The sequence below is a fragment of the Palaemon carinicauda genome, chromosome 39 (genome assembly GCF_036898095.1).
Source record: "Palaemon carinicauda isolate YSFRI2023 chromosome 39, ASM3689809v2, whole genome shotgun sequence".
Taxonomy (NCBI): Eukaryota; Metazoa; Arthropoda; class Malacostraca; order Decapoda; family Palaemonidae; genus Palaemon; species Palaemon carinicauda.
This window is the reverse complement of record NC_090763.1, coordinates 16,138,368-16,155,582: the sequence shown is the minus strand read 5'-3', so window position 1 is coordinate 16,155,582 and position 17,215 is coordinate 16,138,368. Positions and strand designations below refer to the sequence as shown.

General features: G+C 39.8%; 1 protein-coding gene across 4 annotated transcripts in view; it reads left to right on the top strand.

Annotated features, from left to right (window-relative positions):
• The window catches only part of LOC137631026 (1-acylglycerol-3-phosphate O-acyltransferase Pnpla3-like), a 137,122-nt gene that overhangs the window by 90,380 nt on the left and 29,527 nt on the right, over positions 1-17,215 (top strand). For 2 of the 4 annotated variants that reach the window (XM_068362585.1, XM_068362582.1), the window contains 2 exons: positions 7,606-7,803; positions 7,943-8,014. In XM_068362585.1, the coding sequence (XP_068218686.1) occupies positions 7,606-7,803; positions 7,943-8,014 (270 nt within the window). Of the gene's footprint in view, positions 1-5,538; positions 5,728-6,687; positions 6,877-7,605; positions 7,804-7,942; positions 8,015-17,215 lie in introns of all 4 variants that reach the window. The other 2 variants (XM_068362581.1, XM_068362583.1) reach the window with 2 other exon arrangements.

Genomic DNA, 17,215 nt, shown 5'->3' with positions numbered 1-17,215 from the left:
AATTTCGTCAACATTCCACTCCGGACCTGGTCGAATTTGTCCAGGATCTTTTACAAAAGAACGCCATACAAGAAACGAAACATCTGAAGTTTCAAGGTCGGCTGTTCAGTGTCCCGAAGAAGGATTCAGACAAGAGAAGAGTGATTCTAGATCTATCCCTTCTCAACTTGTCCATTCAATGCGACAAGTTTCGAATGCTTACCGTCTCGCAGGTGCGGACCTTACTTCCCCGTGGGGCCGTCACCACCTCTATCGATCTTACAGACGCCTACTATCACGTCCCGATAGCGAGACACTTCCGTCCGTACCTAGGCTTTCGCTTAGGGGACAAAAGTTACTCCTTTAAGGTGATGCCTTTCGGGCTCAACATCGCCCCAAGGATCTTCACAAAGTTAGCAGAAGTCGCTGTTCAGGAACTCAGGAATCTAGGGATTCAAGTAGTAGCCTATCTGGACGACTGGCTCATTTGGTCAGACACCTCCCAAAATTGCCTAAAAGCCACTCACAAAGTCATCCATTATCTTCAATCTCTAGGCTTCCAGATCAACTTCAAGAAGTCCCGTCTTCTTCCAAAATCGAAGTTCCAATGGCTCGGCCTGCAATGGGATCTTATATCTCATACTCTGTGTCTTCCCAGACCCAAGAGGTTAGAGATTGCAAGGAACACCAAACGCTTTCTCAAAGACAAAGTAAGTTCCAGACGACTCCAAGAGAGGATTCTGGGGTCCCTTCAGTTTGCCTCAGTGACGGATCTTCTTCTGAAGGCAAAATTGAAAGATATCAATCGTGTCTGGCGTTCGAGGGCGAACCGGAAGCTCCGGGACAGGAAAGTCCGCCTTCCTCCCATTCTACGGGAAAGACTTCTTCCTTGGACAAGAGCAAACAGTCTGTCAAAGTCAGTTCCCCTTCGATTTCCGCCTCCGGATTTAATCATTCACACAGACGCATCCTTATCAGGTTGGGGCGGCTATTCTCAGCTCAAGAAAGTTCAAGGTCTTTGGACTCCCTTGTTCCGCCATTTTCACATCAATGTGCTAGAGGCCATGGCAGTTCTTCTAACCCTGAAACGTCTCGCTCTTCCCAAGAAACAACACCTTCGTCTGGTCCTCGACAGCGAAGTGGTGGTCCGCTGCCTCAACAGAGGCGGGTCAAAGTCAGGGCCTCTGAACCATGTTCTAGTAGCCATATTCTCCCTAGCAGCCTCGAACCGTTGGCATCTTTCAGCTGTCCACCTGGCGGGAGTCCGGAATGTAGTGGCAGACGCCCTGTCCCGGACCTCCCCTCTAGAATCGGAATGGTCACTCGATCTAAAGTCATTTCGGTGGATTCTCTCTCAGGTTCCCGGTCTCCAAGTGGACCTCTTCGCCACGGAATCCAACCACAAATTGAGAGTATATGTGGCTCCCAATCTAGACCCTCAGGCTTACGCCACAGACGCCATGTCACAGAATTGGGACAACTGGGAAAAGATTTATCTCTTTCCCCCGGTGAATCTTTTGCTGAAAGTTCTAGACAAACTGAGATCCTTCAAGGGACAAATAGCCTTGGTCGCACCCAACTGGCCCAAGAGCAACTGGTATCCTCTCCTGCGGGAGTTGAGACTATACCCTCACCCGATACCCAATCCGGTTCTGTCTCAGATAGTACAAACACGCGTTGTGTACGCTTTCTCAAACATTCAGAGCGCCCTAACTTTATGGACTTTATGAAGTTTGCGGCTATGCATGGTGCCAATATTGATCCTCAAAACACCTTGTTCCTAGAATCGGATAAACGGGATTCCACCATCCGCCAGTATGACTCTGCAGTTAAAAAGTTGGCAAAATTTTTAATAGACTCAGACGTGAACTGTATGAACTTGAACCTTACAGTCACTTTCTTTAGATCTTTATTAGAATCAGGTCTGGCAGCCAATATTATCACCACTATTAAATCGGCTCTGAAAAAGATCTTCCTAGTGGGTTTTAACATAGACTTAACCGACTCTTTGTTAGCTTCAATTCCGAAAGCTTGTGCCAGACTGAAACCGGTTACTCGTCCTACCCCGGTGACCTGGTTCCTTAATGACGTACTCAAATTGGCTTCTGATACCATTAACAGTTCTTGTGATTACATGCCCCTTCTCAGGAAAACACTTTTCCTGGTGAGCTTGGCTTCCGGGGCAAGAATTTCTGAATTGGCAGCCTTGTCGAGAGACCCGGGTCATATTGACTTTCTGCCTTCGGGAGAGGTCCTTCTTTCTCCTAACAAATTCTTTTTGGCTAAGAACGAAGACCCTCAAAACAGATGGACCTCCTGGAAAATTGTTCCCCTCACGCAAGATCCGTCTCTGTGCCCTGTCACTACTCTTAGGTCTTATTTATCCCGGACCTCCTCTAACTCCTCGGGGCCTCTATTCGTTAGAGAACAAGGCGGTACCATTACTATTAAAGGGATCAGGCAACAAATTTTGTATTTTATTAAACAAGCTAACCCTGACTCTTTTCCTCTTGCACATGATATCAGGGCGGTTGCTACCTCGGTGAACTTCTTTCACCACATGAATTTTACAGACCTCTCCAGGTGTACAGGGTGGAAATCACCGTCAGTGTTCAAGAAACACTACCTTAAACATTTGGAAGCCCTAAAATTTTCTACAGTAGCCGCAGGGAGCATAGTTACTCCCAGGTAACTCACAGGTTAAGGCCTTGTCTCTTTATCTCTCCCTCTTACCTGCCTCATTTATACCCTATTGTATTCGTTGGTCTCGCACCTGAATACTGTTATTATATTTGTAAATTTTTATATACTCCTGAGTATCTGTATATATTATCACTCACGGCATTATTATACCTATAATTGTTTTTTGGTACTCATCTCTGATTAAAGCATCCTTTATTTCCCTTACGCTTATGTTTTTTCCTTTATTTTGCAAGTTTGGTGACATTTTCTCTTGTATAGATTCACTGGGCGTCACAGGTTCGAGCCCAGAAAAGGGATTTTGACGTAGGAAAAATCTATTTCTGGGCGAAGGACCTGTGCCGCCCAGTAAACCCTCCCAGCTCCTCTCCCTTGGAGTCCCCAAACTTTGGGTGCTAAGGAGTTGGGTTCTGAGCGGATGCATTGTTAGTAGTACCGAGTGAGGTTGAACGGCTCTCCTCTATTGGGGTTTCTGTCGTGGATTAATCTAAATAGTGCGGGACCTCTGAATTATACGCCCAATTTTATACCGACACCAATAGGTGAGCGAGCTAGTTAACCTAGCACTCCTTTACATTTTTTCTCTGGTATATTTAGCAGTAAATTACCTAAGAATAAGTGCTAAATGGAGCTTATTCACTGGGCGGCACAGGTCCTTCGCCCAGAAATAGATTTTTCCTACGTCAAAATCCCTTTAATAGTAGGTGAACTGTTTTACAGGCTAGCGGTTTTTGTTTATATGTGATGTTGTAATGGGCATCAAGGTTAACTTATTGTCCACAGAAACTGTACTGTATATTATTTCCCTGCAACATCTCTCCTGAAAACATAATGTTTATTTCTGGATATTACCATTTTAGCTCAGTTAGTTACAGTAATTGGTTTATAGGGTACAGTATTTGGCTTTTACAGTAATTAAGTTATATTTTGGGAAGCAATTGTAATTCCTTATAAAATATAGCAAGGAATTTTAACCTCCCATTCTTTCAGTATTATATGACTTTTAAGAATTTTGCCTTTTCCATAACTATAGAGTATGGATTGGATTAACAAGATTTTGCTGAGAAAAGCAGAGGATTCATTGTTATTCTAGGTCAAGTTTTAAATGACTTTTACATCATCAAAATATATGCTGTACTGTAGTACAATATACTGTATTTAAGATAGTGGCAGCCATATATTATATGAAAATATTAAGCCCGGATTTTGTCTTCGTTCGGAATCTGCAGATATTTTCTATTTCGTAAGATATGAGGTTGAAATTCATTTGGCTATTTTGTGATATGAATTATTCTTATTTTGTTCATATCAAAGCAGGAGGTTGATATTAAAATTATAACCTGTATATTTTCCTCTTCAAAATATATTGTTGTAATTTGTTGATTCTCCTAGACATGGAAGTTATGTAGCTTTTTGCTCTGGCCTTCTTGAGCATTGTATTTTAATCAGTAGGATTTTAGGATTTGAGTATATATTTGAATTGTCATCTACTGTACTCTATATTTTCTTTTTATCAGTTGAGGATTCATCACAGCAATAAGAATAGAACACATTTTATGTGATTGCTAAAATTTTGATAAACTATAAATGTCAGATACTGGTCGCAAAACCCCCAAAGAATTTTCATCAGAATTGTCAATATTTTCAGTCTAGCTATTTGTGGAATTTTCCTAAAGTTCTAACTTGTTAGGTAAAATCTTGTTAATCTTATTAATATTAAGTCCAAACAATTTAGGCCAACCATGGAAGGACTAATTTATAACTTTGGGGTCTGGTTAACCCTCTGATGGACAATGGCATCATGTGTCAGTCTACTTATGTTGACGTTTCGTAGCGTAACTAACAAACATATAAATAAAGAAAGAATCTGAAAGTTTTATTAGAAATCAAATAATATTTTCCTAAGAGCTACATGAATGGATGTGGCCCCAAACCTCTTTATGTATGTATTGTACTATACTTTCCATCAAATTAACCATTTTGAGCCTTTGTCCTGGATGTGAAACATTTAAAATGGAGGAACAATTAGGTATAAGTATACTTTATATTGTATTGGTATACTGTATATAAACAACAAATTTTTCATTGTGAGTTAGTTGAAAAGCAGTAAAATAATTCTATTGTGAACTAGGATCATGAGCATCTGGCTGGAAATTAACTAATCGTATTTAGTTAGCAGAATACTTTTCGGGTTTATATGTGGTAACAGTTCTGGAGCCGTGATTGAACTAGCTGAAAATTGCTGTGCACAAAAGTTTGCACTTCCAAGAAATTTAGTGAGATAGTAACAATAAGGAGTAAAATATTTTAAATGTAGTTGCCAAGAAAAGATTAAACCTCACCAAAAATAAAAATGTAAACAAGGGTCAGTGAGCGTAGTGGTCAGATGCTAAAACTTCTGCCACTAATAGAAAAAAATCAAAGAAGAAAGCTATATTTAAAGGACCTGGTAATTGTGAGGATACAATTTCATGATTTAGCTTGTTATTATGGTTAAGAAATAAGACATCTCTTTTCACAAGGAGTCTTATAACTTGTATGTTTAATACTATACAGTACCACCAAAAAAAAAAAAAAAAATAGCTGTCAACCTTTGATTGTTTCAGCCAAGTTTAATTACTACTCAAAGATTAATGTAATTCATAATATCGAAAGTTAGTTTTGTCATGGAACAATTCATGAATGAAAAATGCTTGGATACTAAAACTTATTTCTAATAAAGGAAATTACAAGTGCACTGTACTTACGTTAAATACTTCTAGTGTGCATGTATCTTGGATGAGATTCTAAGGTTAATTTTTAATGGGATAATATTACTGATCAGATACATTTATCATATTTTCTGCCCCATTTGTTCAGGCCATACTGTGTTCCTGTTTCATCCCTGGATTCAGTGGGTGGATTCCTCCTCAGTTTAAGGGTGTGCGTTATGTGGATGGCTTTTGTAGTGACAATTTGCCCATCCTTGACAAACATACTGTAACTGTCAGCCCCTTTGCTGGTAATACAGACATCTGTCCAAGTGACAATGCTGAAAAGTTATTTGTGGTATGAATAATCTCAGATTGATTAAATTAAAGTCAGCCCTTTAGGACTAGTTGGTAGCCAAGATGGTATTTATAATTACAGCAGATATATTTACTGATGCTACTATAAATGTAGTATACAGTAGTAATGTATGCATTTGGAAATTTTTAGCAATATTTTAATTTTTCTCTGCCTTGACCCCATATATATATTTAGACCCCAAAGTACTTTGCTCTTAGTTTTTATATTGAAAGGCTTGTAGTTGCACAACATATTTATTGTAAGAAAATGATTGTGTTATGATGGGTTTCAAAAGATAAATGTCACAGATGCACAAAACTTAGTAATAAGAGTCAGTGATAGATCTATAGCCCTAACATAATTTTGGGGCCACAATTTTATTTGCAACTTTTGAAAAGTAATTTTACTTTTGTCATTCACACATATAATGTTGATTAATGCAATAAATTAATTTATAACTTTACCTTTTGGATGTGGGTTTTAGGTGTTATATGTAGGCGATAGTTACATTAAAGACACTTGCTGTCTCTCTTCTAAGTTAATTTTCAGGAATGATGAAAAGCCTCCAGTGGTAATTTCACCATTTAAGACTATGTTCTTTGCCTGAAGATATTACATTATGCAAAGAAGGGGTTGCTTTTAAATCCCATATCTTTAATATTTTAAGGCATTGTTGGTTTTATGTACAGTATTGTATTCCTGGACTATTCTTCATCATATCTATTAACAGAATCATTATGTATTTCACTGTTCTTAATAGTATCTAGACCCTGCACCTTTAAATGCTTTACTACACAGTATTAACAAATTCTATTATTCTTTTCAGTTATGCATGATTGCATGTAATTGCATGTATGTAGTTACATAGATGTAGATGTTCTTTCCTTCTAATTTACTAATATCTCTGCCTATTTCTGTCTATCATGTTGTAACAGTTTGATTTTTTCAAAAATCTAACAGGCATGTAATTGTTCTGCATTCATTCCTGGATTTAGTGGATGGGTTCCTCCAACAGTCAAAGGTGTGCGTTATATTGACGGAGGCTTTACTGTTAATTTACCAGAAGTAGATGTTCATACTGTTACTGTATCACCATTTGGTGGAGAGGCAGATATTTGCCCAAAAGATCCAACGGCTGGCCTTCTTACGGTATAGTTATAATCAGTTGTAGAACTTAATTTGTAAATATAAAGTATTATTCATTTGTATTTCTTAATATATTGTGCTGTACTTTTATGTGGGAGTATAAATAAATCATTGAGAAAAATAATGGAAATAATACTATTGATGAAGGAAATGAGATTTTCAAGTATGTCACTTTCCTTTTAATGCCCTTAATTTTCTTTGAAACAGTTCTGCAAGTAAAATTCATTTTCAATATTGAAAGTATTAAAAATTTTGTCCTTTACTATTAATTTTGATGTTACTGTGTGGTTAGTAATGGAAGTCATCCATATTATGCTTATTTCTTGCACTTCAGTGTTTCTTAGATTCTGTTGAATTCAGTTTTATAGCTTTCTTCAGCTAATGCTAAACTGTGGAACCTTAGCTTGCTTATATTACTATTACTGTAATGTTGACTTTTTAAGCTTTGCATGTAATCTATTTTAACAGTTTTATTCTATACAATGTCCATTTTAATCATAATTTCAATGAATTATGAAATATGAGTTCAAATATCTTTACATAATTTTACTGTATTTTTTAGTTCAGTATATTTCTATAAATGTTCTTACATTACATTCTCATTTAATTTTGATGCTTAAGAAATATGATCAGCATATTATTTATGTCAAATACTTACTAATCAGATGCTCAGTTGTTAATAGTCTTAGTTGTATGTATTTTTGTTCTGTAAATGTTTCGTCAAACTTACAGGTAAACCTAGCAAACACTAGCATTGAGCTCAGCAAGGAGAACCTGTATCGTTTTGCTAGGATCCTGTTCCCACCTCCACCTGAGGTCCTGAACAAGATGTGTCAGCAGGGTTTTAATGACACCTTGGATTTCCTTCAGAGAAACAATCTCATCAATTGCATGAGATGCTTGGCTGTCACTTCAAAATTCACGTTATCGGTATGACACAAAAACACTTTCTTTTATTGTGTTTTGAAATACATATAGCATTTATCTTCGAAATGCAATACAACTGGCATTAATTTCCATTAGGTAAGGGATATCGCCTATTTCATTGCAAATTTTATCTTTATTGCAGAATACACCAGAGGAGGTCCATATCGGTATTGATGAAGAGCTGGACTGTGCTGACTGCCATAAACAGAGAAAGGTAATGTGATGAATAAAGATATTCTACTCTTATTTAAATGAAACTGTAAAATTCTATTCTCAGTTTAGAAGTTCCCAGGGCAGATTATAAGCTACTGATATATAGTTTACACCCTTATCAGAGTGTGACACCCTATAAGGTGACAACACAACGGTAGCTGTATACCAGTAGTATTTGTTGTATCACCTGTTAAAGGAAACCAGATAGGATAATCAGGTAAGCAAGGAACCATCCCACTTTCATTATCAGAAGGCACCCTGTATACTAAACCTTCTTTTTTTAGGTGTATAATTTGCATTTAGGAACTGTTGTGTTCATATTATGTTCGCCTTCAGGTACTTAGGAGCTTATTGTAAGAGGAAAGCTATTGCTTTACCAAGTCAAGCTCAATAGTTTTGATATGGGAATCAACTCTTCCGCTCTTCCCAAGTTCATTTGAAAGGAATGAGAGAGTGTCCACCTTTTAAAGGAGTTAATATTAGCTGGCATGTTTGAAATGGGCGCATGCACTGAATAGCTAGTTGGTAAGACTTGTTCTGAAAAAGAACATTAGCAAATCCAAGCATCTACAATACTATGCATAGGATACTGGCTTAGTCTGATCCAATAAAGAGGAGAAAAGCTTATGAGAAATACTTGGATCTCCACAGCTTCAGGCAACAACTGTTGTACTACAGTATTATACAAGATTGAAGATATTTAATTTTTTTTTTCAATATTGCTCAGCCTACAGTGTTAGATGCCATTAAAATTCAGACATGAATCATTTAAACCAAACACTTCTGTTTTTTCAATATTAAACTTAGCCGGTGATCATATAGCTGTCAGCTCTGCTGCCCGACAGAAAAACCTAAGGACAAAATACGCCAGCGATCGCTATACAGGTGGGGGTGTACATCAACAGCGCCATCTGTCGAGCAGGTACTCAAGTACTCCATGTCAACACAGAACCAATTTTCTCTCTGTCGTGCCACTGGCAAGACCTACTAAATACGCTGTTACTAACTGGATTTGTTTTCACAACTATTTGGTGAAGTACACTATTCCAGTTTTGAGCTTTCGCTATGCAGGGGTTTTATCTTCATTTCAAAACTTGAACTCGTTTTGGATAGATTTAATTATGGTGACAAAGAGAGTATGGACTCTCTTTCACTTTTAAATGGCCGACCCTTCCCTTAGACTGAAGTGTGTTTAGGTTTTTAGTAATTGCTTAACACGTTATAGATCTATATATTTTATATCTCTCCGCCTTTATTAGGCCTCTTCGATTAACTTTCCATTTATTATAAACATATAAAAATAAATTTTTATGTTTTGTTTATATGCGACCTTTCCTGATAGTAGGCGGTCCTAACTTGGAACCGAAGTTAATCAACGTTGAGCCCGTTATATCGTATTTAACCTTTAAAGAATTTAAAACTTTTTAAATTTAATGTTTTATGAAAGAATTTCTTTGATAGTCTCGTACTGTTTTCAAAGATGAACTAACGTTTAGTTTTTTAGTCTACGCAGTTGTTGACGTTCAGGACGTTCAACATGCGCTCTATCGTTACGATAGAGAGAGAGTGTATCACGGTTTCACTTTGCAGTAAGAGTAAACCGATTCTGGCGTTTCGTTCATTCTTTCTTAGCTTAAATGGTTTAAATTCTAAATTAAAGGAACTTTTTATTTGGAAAACCTTTCAGTTTTTTCCTTTAGCAAATATCATGTTTTGACGATATATAATTGGGCTCTTCTCTCAGGTGCGAAATCAAGAGAGAGAGAGATAGAGACGGAGGGAGAGAGAGGAGAAAAAAAAAACGTTTCGTTCAAGCGGGTAACGTTGTTCTTGTTTTACTCTCCTCCCTAGTCGCTGTACGGGGAAGAAGGTAAAACGTTTCTAGGGTTTTATTCTTGTTCCCAGGCTATGTGCGGTGAGAGATTGTAAACGTAGTTTATTTGAACTAGTGTTTAGTCTCTTTCCCAGCCACTGAATTCTTTATCTTTATATATGTTTTCTGTTGCATTATACGACTGTTTTCGCAATTACTACCTTTTAATGAAGGGTAGGATTGCGTGTTTCAGGTAGAAATCAGTAAAAGTTTCGATTTCAGTGAAATAAGTGCAAAACAGAAAATCGAAGTGATAAAGTGATATGCGCAAAGTGTTACAGTGTTGCGTCCGAGGGTTCGTCTGTTTGTGCCTGTCGTTCACCTAGTCCGGGACCTCTTGCAAGCTCCCAAGCCCAGGGGAGAAGTAATGTCGAACGACTTATGGGTTCGTCAGGCCTTGATCAACGAACAGACGTTTTTCCCTCCGTGGTTTCGGGCGTATCTACCCAAGATCGCCCCACCCACACAAAGACGAGAGAGCCCATTTACTTCTCGTCTGCGGAAGAGGTTTCTCGTAAGAAACCTTGGACCAAGGTCTCGCAGCTTATTAAGTGCAAGTCGGTCCCTTCCGCGCAAGTCCAACGGCCCAGGTGTAGCCACTGGGTCAGTTCGGACTCGCTGCAGTCTTCCGATGACTGCACACCTCCTAAGAGAGGTAAAGCGGTACCGCAACAGGCAGTAACACTGTCTGTTGCCGCACCGGCTGCTGTAGACCCTAAGTGGTCTTTGCTACAGTCTATGCAGACACAGTTAGCATCTTTTTTGCAGGAGTATCGTGCGGAGAAGGTTGACGCTGCACCCGTTAGCCTACAACCTACCACGGTTGTGCGCCCAGCAGACGCTGTGGCTGCCTGCTCCCACACTCCAGCTGTGAGAGCTCCTCCACCCATGCGCAGTCGACCCTGCCAGACGCATGCTGACGTTCACAGACGCACGGAACCCTCCGTTGACGTGCGTGTGCTACCACAAAAACAGGAGGGTGGAGTTAAGCTGCCGTGTTTTGACACTGTGCGTCAGCCTCCGCAACCCACTGTGGTTACCGCCACTCGCCCGCAGCAGACTAGTCAGTCAGGAGTTGAGGCTTCCCCACACAGCTTTGGTTGTTGCCAGCTCACAGACTGTCAAGCAGTTACATGACGTTGCCTTCTGGTCTGCTACTAATGCACCAGTGCTGTATGTCCTCACGCACCTGTTGTGGTTGACAGTTCAGTTTTTTTTGACAGTTCACAGACTGTCAAGCAGTTACATAACGTTGCCTTCTGGTCTGCTGCTAATGCACCAGTGCTGTATGTCCTCACGCACCTGTTGTGGTTGACAATTCAGTTTTTGACAGTTCACAGACTGTCAAGCAGTTACATAACGTTGCCTTCTGGTCTGCTGCTAATGCACCAGTGAGACCCTCACTGAGATAACCTAGCTTTTCTCGGACAAGGTTCCTGTAGATGAGAAAGTGCTGTTCTCCCTCCTACTGATATTCCTTTGAGGACTCTGTCATTTGGAGAGGAGCCTTAAGCTGCTTAGCCTCCTATGGACTTTAATTAAATCATGATGATTTTTTAAGGATCTTCGTCCGGATCTTGTAACTGCTGCTCCTCGTTCGCCTCACGTCAGAACTTACACTAGGCCTAGCTACTTCGAAGCCGTTGTTGTTAAGCTAGTGCTCTCTCGCTCTCCTAGAGAGCGTTACGTTGGCTAGGCGACTGGTTTTTGCACCAGGAGGAGTTTTAGGGATACAGCCTTTTGATTTCCCTTCTTTTTAACTGGCTTATAGAGCGAGAGTCTGATAGGACACGAGAGAAGTTCTCAGCTTGGGAGTTCATGCCTCTGCCCAAGTAGACTTCTTAATTCTGGTAGACTCGCCCAGGCGCCTAGCCAGGAGACGCTCCAGTTGTTTACAGGTCAACTTCTCGACTTTTGTCGAGCCTTTGAAGTTTTGCTGTACTATTATGTCACACATAACAAGGCTTCCAGGGATGGTAAATGGTTCCGCTTCAGTCGCTAACCCCGTCTGTTGCCACACCTGCTCCCGTAGACCCTAAATGGGCTTTGCTGCAAGACATGCAGTCCAAGCTTGTGTCCTTGATAGAGGACTTAATACGGAGAAGAACCTTCTGGCCAACAACCTTCCTACCGGTTGGTTGTGCGCCCTGTTGACGCTGAGGTATCCTACTCGCGTCTGCCAGTTGAGGTGGTTCCTCCACCGATGCGACCCAGTGTGGGTTGCCAGTCGCACGTTGACGTTAAGCGACGCTCGGAGGTGGTTGTTGACGTTCAGTGTGTCACTAGGAAGACGTTCAACAATCAGCAGAGGTGACTTGTTGTGACGCAGTGCGTCAACCTCAGCAACCCGGTAGGGTGTTGACTGCACAACCCAGACAGTCTAGACAGTTTCGGGTTGACGCTGTACTTCCTCGCGTCCCCATGGTTGTTGACAGTTCACAGACTGTGCAGCAGTACCATGATATTGCGTCCGGCTCCGTCACGCATCCACCAGTGCGACCGGATTCAGCGAGTCAGACGTTGCCCACTCCGTTGCCGTTTCCTCATCAGTTTCGGATGAGGAACCCTCTGATGAGGACGTTGCTGAACAAGACGATCAACCCCCAGCCCTGCTATCCATCCAGAAGATGCTGAAGAAGGAACGCTGCCCAGTCAGGCTGTGGATGAGTCTGGTAGGGACACTGTCATCCGTGGATCAATTTGTGTCACTAGGAAGACTACACCTCCGTCCTCTTCTATACCATCTAGCTTTTCACTGGAAAAAGGACAAGTCGCTAGAAGCGGTCTCGATCCCGGTTTCCGGAAAGATAAAGTCTGGGATTATGGAACTCGAGTCAAAGGACAATGCATTTCTACTGCAAGAAGCTACTGGCAGTACGTCTGACCTGGAAAAGCTTCAGGTCTCTCCTTCAAGGCAAAGTGGTGGAGGTGAACTCGGACAACACCACGGCTTTGGCGTACATCTCCAAGCATGGAGGGACCTACTCTCTGACATGGTACGAGATCGCAAGGGACCTCCTCACCTGGTCAAAAGGTCTAGATATTTCACTAGTAACGAGGTTCATCCAAGGCAACTTGAATGTCATGGCAGATTGTCTCAGTCGGAAGGAACAAATAATTCCAACAGAATGGACCCTCCACAAGGATGTATGCAAGAGACTTTGGGCCACCTGGGGCCAGCCAACCATAGATCTCTTCGCAACCTCGATGACCAAGAGGCTCCCAATATTTTGCTCACCAATCCCGGACCCAGCAGCAGTTCATATAGATGCCTTTCTACTAGATTGGTCACATCTAGATCTATATGCATTCCCTCCGTTCAAGATTGTCAACAAGGTACTGCAGAAGTTCGCCTCTCACGAAGGAACAAGGTTAACGCTAGTTGCTTCCCTCTGGCCCGCGAGAAAATGGCTCACCGAGGTACTTCGATGGCTAGTAGACGTTCCCAGAACACTTCCCCTAAGGGTGGACCTTCTACGTCAGCCACGCGTAAAGAAGGTACACCAAGGCCTCCACGCTCTTCGTCTGACTGCCTTCAGACTATCGAAAGACTCTCGAGAGCTAGAGGCTTTTCGAAGGAGGCAACCAGAGCGATTGCTAGAGCAAGGAGAACATCCACCCTTAGAGTCTACCAATCGAAGTGGGAAATCTTCCGAAACTGGTGCAAGTCAGTATCCGTATCCTCGACCAGTACCTCTGTAACTCAAATAGCTGACTTTCTCTTATATCTGAGGAAAGAACGATCTCTTTCAGCTCCCAGTATCAAGGGTTACAGAAGCATGTTGACATCAGTCTTCCGTCACAGAGGCTTAGATCTTTCCAACAATAAAGATCTACAGGACCTCCTTAAGTCTTTTGAGATCACGAAGGAGCGTCGTTTGGTTACACCTGGTTGGAATTTAGACGTGGTACTAAGATTCCTTATGTCAGACAGGTTCGAACCGCTACAATCAGCCTCCCTGAAAGATCTCACCTTTAAGACTCTTTTCCTGATATGCTTAGCCACAGCTAAAAGAGTCAGTGAGATTCATGCCTTCAGCAAGAACATCGGATTCTCATCCGAAACGGCTACATGTTCTACAACTTGGTTTTCTAGCCAAACACGAGCTGCCTTCTCGGCCTTGACCAATATCGTTCGATATTCCAAACTTATCGTATGGTTGGAAATGAACTAGAAAGAGTCTTATGTCCTGTAAGAGCTCTTAAGTTCTATTTTTAAAACCTTTACGAGGCCCGTCTGAAGCTTTATGGTGTTCAGTTTAAGAATCCATCTTTGCCTATGTCAAAGAAGGCTTTATCCTATTTTATCAGACTGTTAATACGAGAAGCTCATTCCCATCTGAATGAGGAAAACCAAGCTTTGCTGAAGGTAAGGACACACGAAGTTAGAACTGTCGCAACTTCCGTGGCCTTTAAACAAAATAGATCTCTGCAAAGTATATTCGACGCAACCTATTGGAAAAGCAAATCAGTGTTCGCGTCTTTTTATCTTAAGAATGTCCAGTCTCTTTACGAGAACTGCTACACTCTGGGACCATTCGTAGCAACGAGTGCAGTAGTGGGTGAGGGCTCAACCACTACAATTCCCTAATTCCATAACCTTTTTTAATCTTTCTCTTGAAATGTTTTATTATTGTTTTTGGGTTGTCCGGAAGGCTAAGAAGCCTTTCGCATCCTACTTGATTTGGCGGGTGGTCAAAGTCTTTTCTTGAGAAGCGCCTAGATTAGAGGTTTTGATGAGGTCCTTTAGTATGGGTTGCAACCCTTCATACTTCAGCTCCTAGGAGTCGCTCAGCATCCTATGAGGATCGCGAGGCTCAGTAAGGAAGACGTACTTAAAAAGGCAGAGTAATTGTTCAAGTCGACTTCCTTACCAGGTACTTATTGATTTTATGTTTGTTATTTTGAATAACTGCTAAAATGAAATACAAAATACTTAGCTCATAATAATGTCAACATGTAATGCTGGTCTCTACCCACCCCCCTGGGTGTGAATCAGCTATATGATCACCGGCTAAGGTTAATATTGAAAAATGTTATTTTCATTAGTAAAATAAATTTTTGAATATACTTACCCGGTGATCATAAATTAAAGGACCCTCCCTTCCTCCCCAATAGAGACCCAGTGGGCAGAGGAGAAAATTGGTTCTGTGTTGACATGGAGTACTTGAGTACCTGCTCGACAGATGGCGCTGTTGAAGTACACCCCCACCTGTATAGCGATCGCTGGCGTATTTTGTCCTTAGGTTTTTCTGTCGGGCAGCAGAGCTGACAGCTATATGATCACCGGGTAAGTATATTCAAAAATTTATTTTACTAATGAAAATAACATTTTGAATGGTCAAACTAGCAAGGGAATGGGAACCAGAGAATTTGACTCCAAACTAACTTTGGATAATAAATCACTAAACCATCTGTTAAAGTACTACACCCGGTATATGAATCTATCAAATAGCATGCAAAGCCTCGGCAATGAACACATCAAATGAGGACCCATTTTTGCCAATATTAGCTTATTTACTCTGCAATCTGCACACAATCTTTACTTAGCCACTATGGAAGCCATACTTTCTAATTCATAACAATAAGCTTTGTAACAGACGCTAGAAATTGTGTACTGACAGAGGAAATAAGGGAGATCATTATAGCTGTGGCTGGGGGAAAGCATTATTTACACAAGCACTTTATACTCCGTTGTATCTTTCCAGTGGGTTCAAAGGGTTTTACACCCATCTTTGTAGGTTTTATTTTAGATATGAATTTGAGTTAAGTATTGAAATAAATGAGTTTCGTTTATGAATTAATTTATTGATGATGATTTAATACAATGTGTTTTCTCCAATATTTAGAAATGCAAATACTCTGAAACATTATCCTTTTGTTTCTCAAAGATGCTATAATTTGTTTATTCACAGTCTTTGGTGATTTCCATACACTTCACTTCTGCTTTAAAGTATCATATGCTGGTAGTCATAACATCCACGTGGCACGGTAGATCCAAGGTTATGATCAGATAGAAACTCAAATGTCATGTATCAAGCTTATCAACAAGCTTTACTGTCATAATCTTACTTTATTCAAGCTTTTTACTGTTATCACTTTGGTATTTCCCATTTTATTACTTTGATTTGACATTTTAGTTTGTAATAAGTGTGACAAGTTAGGAATTGCTGATTTATGTATTTCACTGCATAAAAAGTACCTGTATTGTGAATACAATCTATTGTTAATTACCTATTAAATATTACCCTTATCCAACCAGCTAAATGATTACAACTTTCCTAAGTTATTTGATATTTAATTTTGATTTATGTGGAAGTTGATTGTTTGCTTCTATAAGTATTCCGATTTATATGAGTTAGATTGAACTTTACAAACAATTAGAATCTTACCTGCCAGGAATTCACGATGTAGGAAGGGAAGTGTAATGTTTTAATTTAAAGTGGTAATGATTTTTGGAATACCACACATATAGGCTAATGTAAATGATAGTTTGTTTTGAAAAGTAGAAAATTAAATTTTTTTTAAATCTTTATGTTTATGTAAGGATGTAGAGGATTTTTTAAACATGATGAAAACTTGAGTTTTGAATCATAAATTCTGAATTCAGAAATATTTATTCAGTCTTCTTTGAGGAATAAATGGAAAGTTCATTTAGATATTGCACATAATATTATGGAAACTTCATTCTAATATTGTACATAATATTATGGAAACTTCATTCTAATATTGTACATAATATTATGGAAACTTCATTCAGATATTGCACATAATATTATGGATGTCAGTGGATGCTGTAGTGACTGGGAAAGATAAAAGAAAAAATACTGTTAGGAAAGTGACATTGATGTGGCTGTGGGAGATGTTGTGTTACAAATGTAACAGGTGGTTGCACGAATTGCTTAAGATTGCAAAGTAAGCAGGGAGTAGATTTGCAATACTTGAAATGCATTAGAGGAACAAAATAGAAAAGGAATTTGGAGATTCATGTTGCAATATGAGAACGGGCCATGGAAAAGGTAAAGGATTTTTGTTATCTTGTGGAGACTAAACTGTGAAGCAGGAGCTGATATGGCACTAAAGTAAGTACAGTAGATGCAGCCAGAATGAAAAGTAAATTGGCTAGCTACTTGCAAATAAAATCATCTCACTATTAAAGAGAGCAAATATTCACACCAACAGAAGGTCTGTAAAGTACTACAGTACTTTACACATAAAAAAAAAAATTATGGATTAACAAAGTAAATTAGGGAGGTTTTAGATAGTTTTGATATGTGATGAGAAGAGGAGAAGCAGTTAGTCAGAAAAGTAGTAGAAATGTAAATAGCA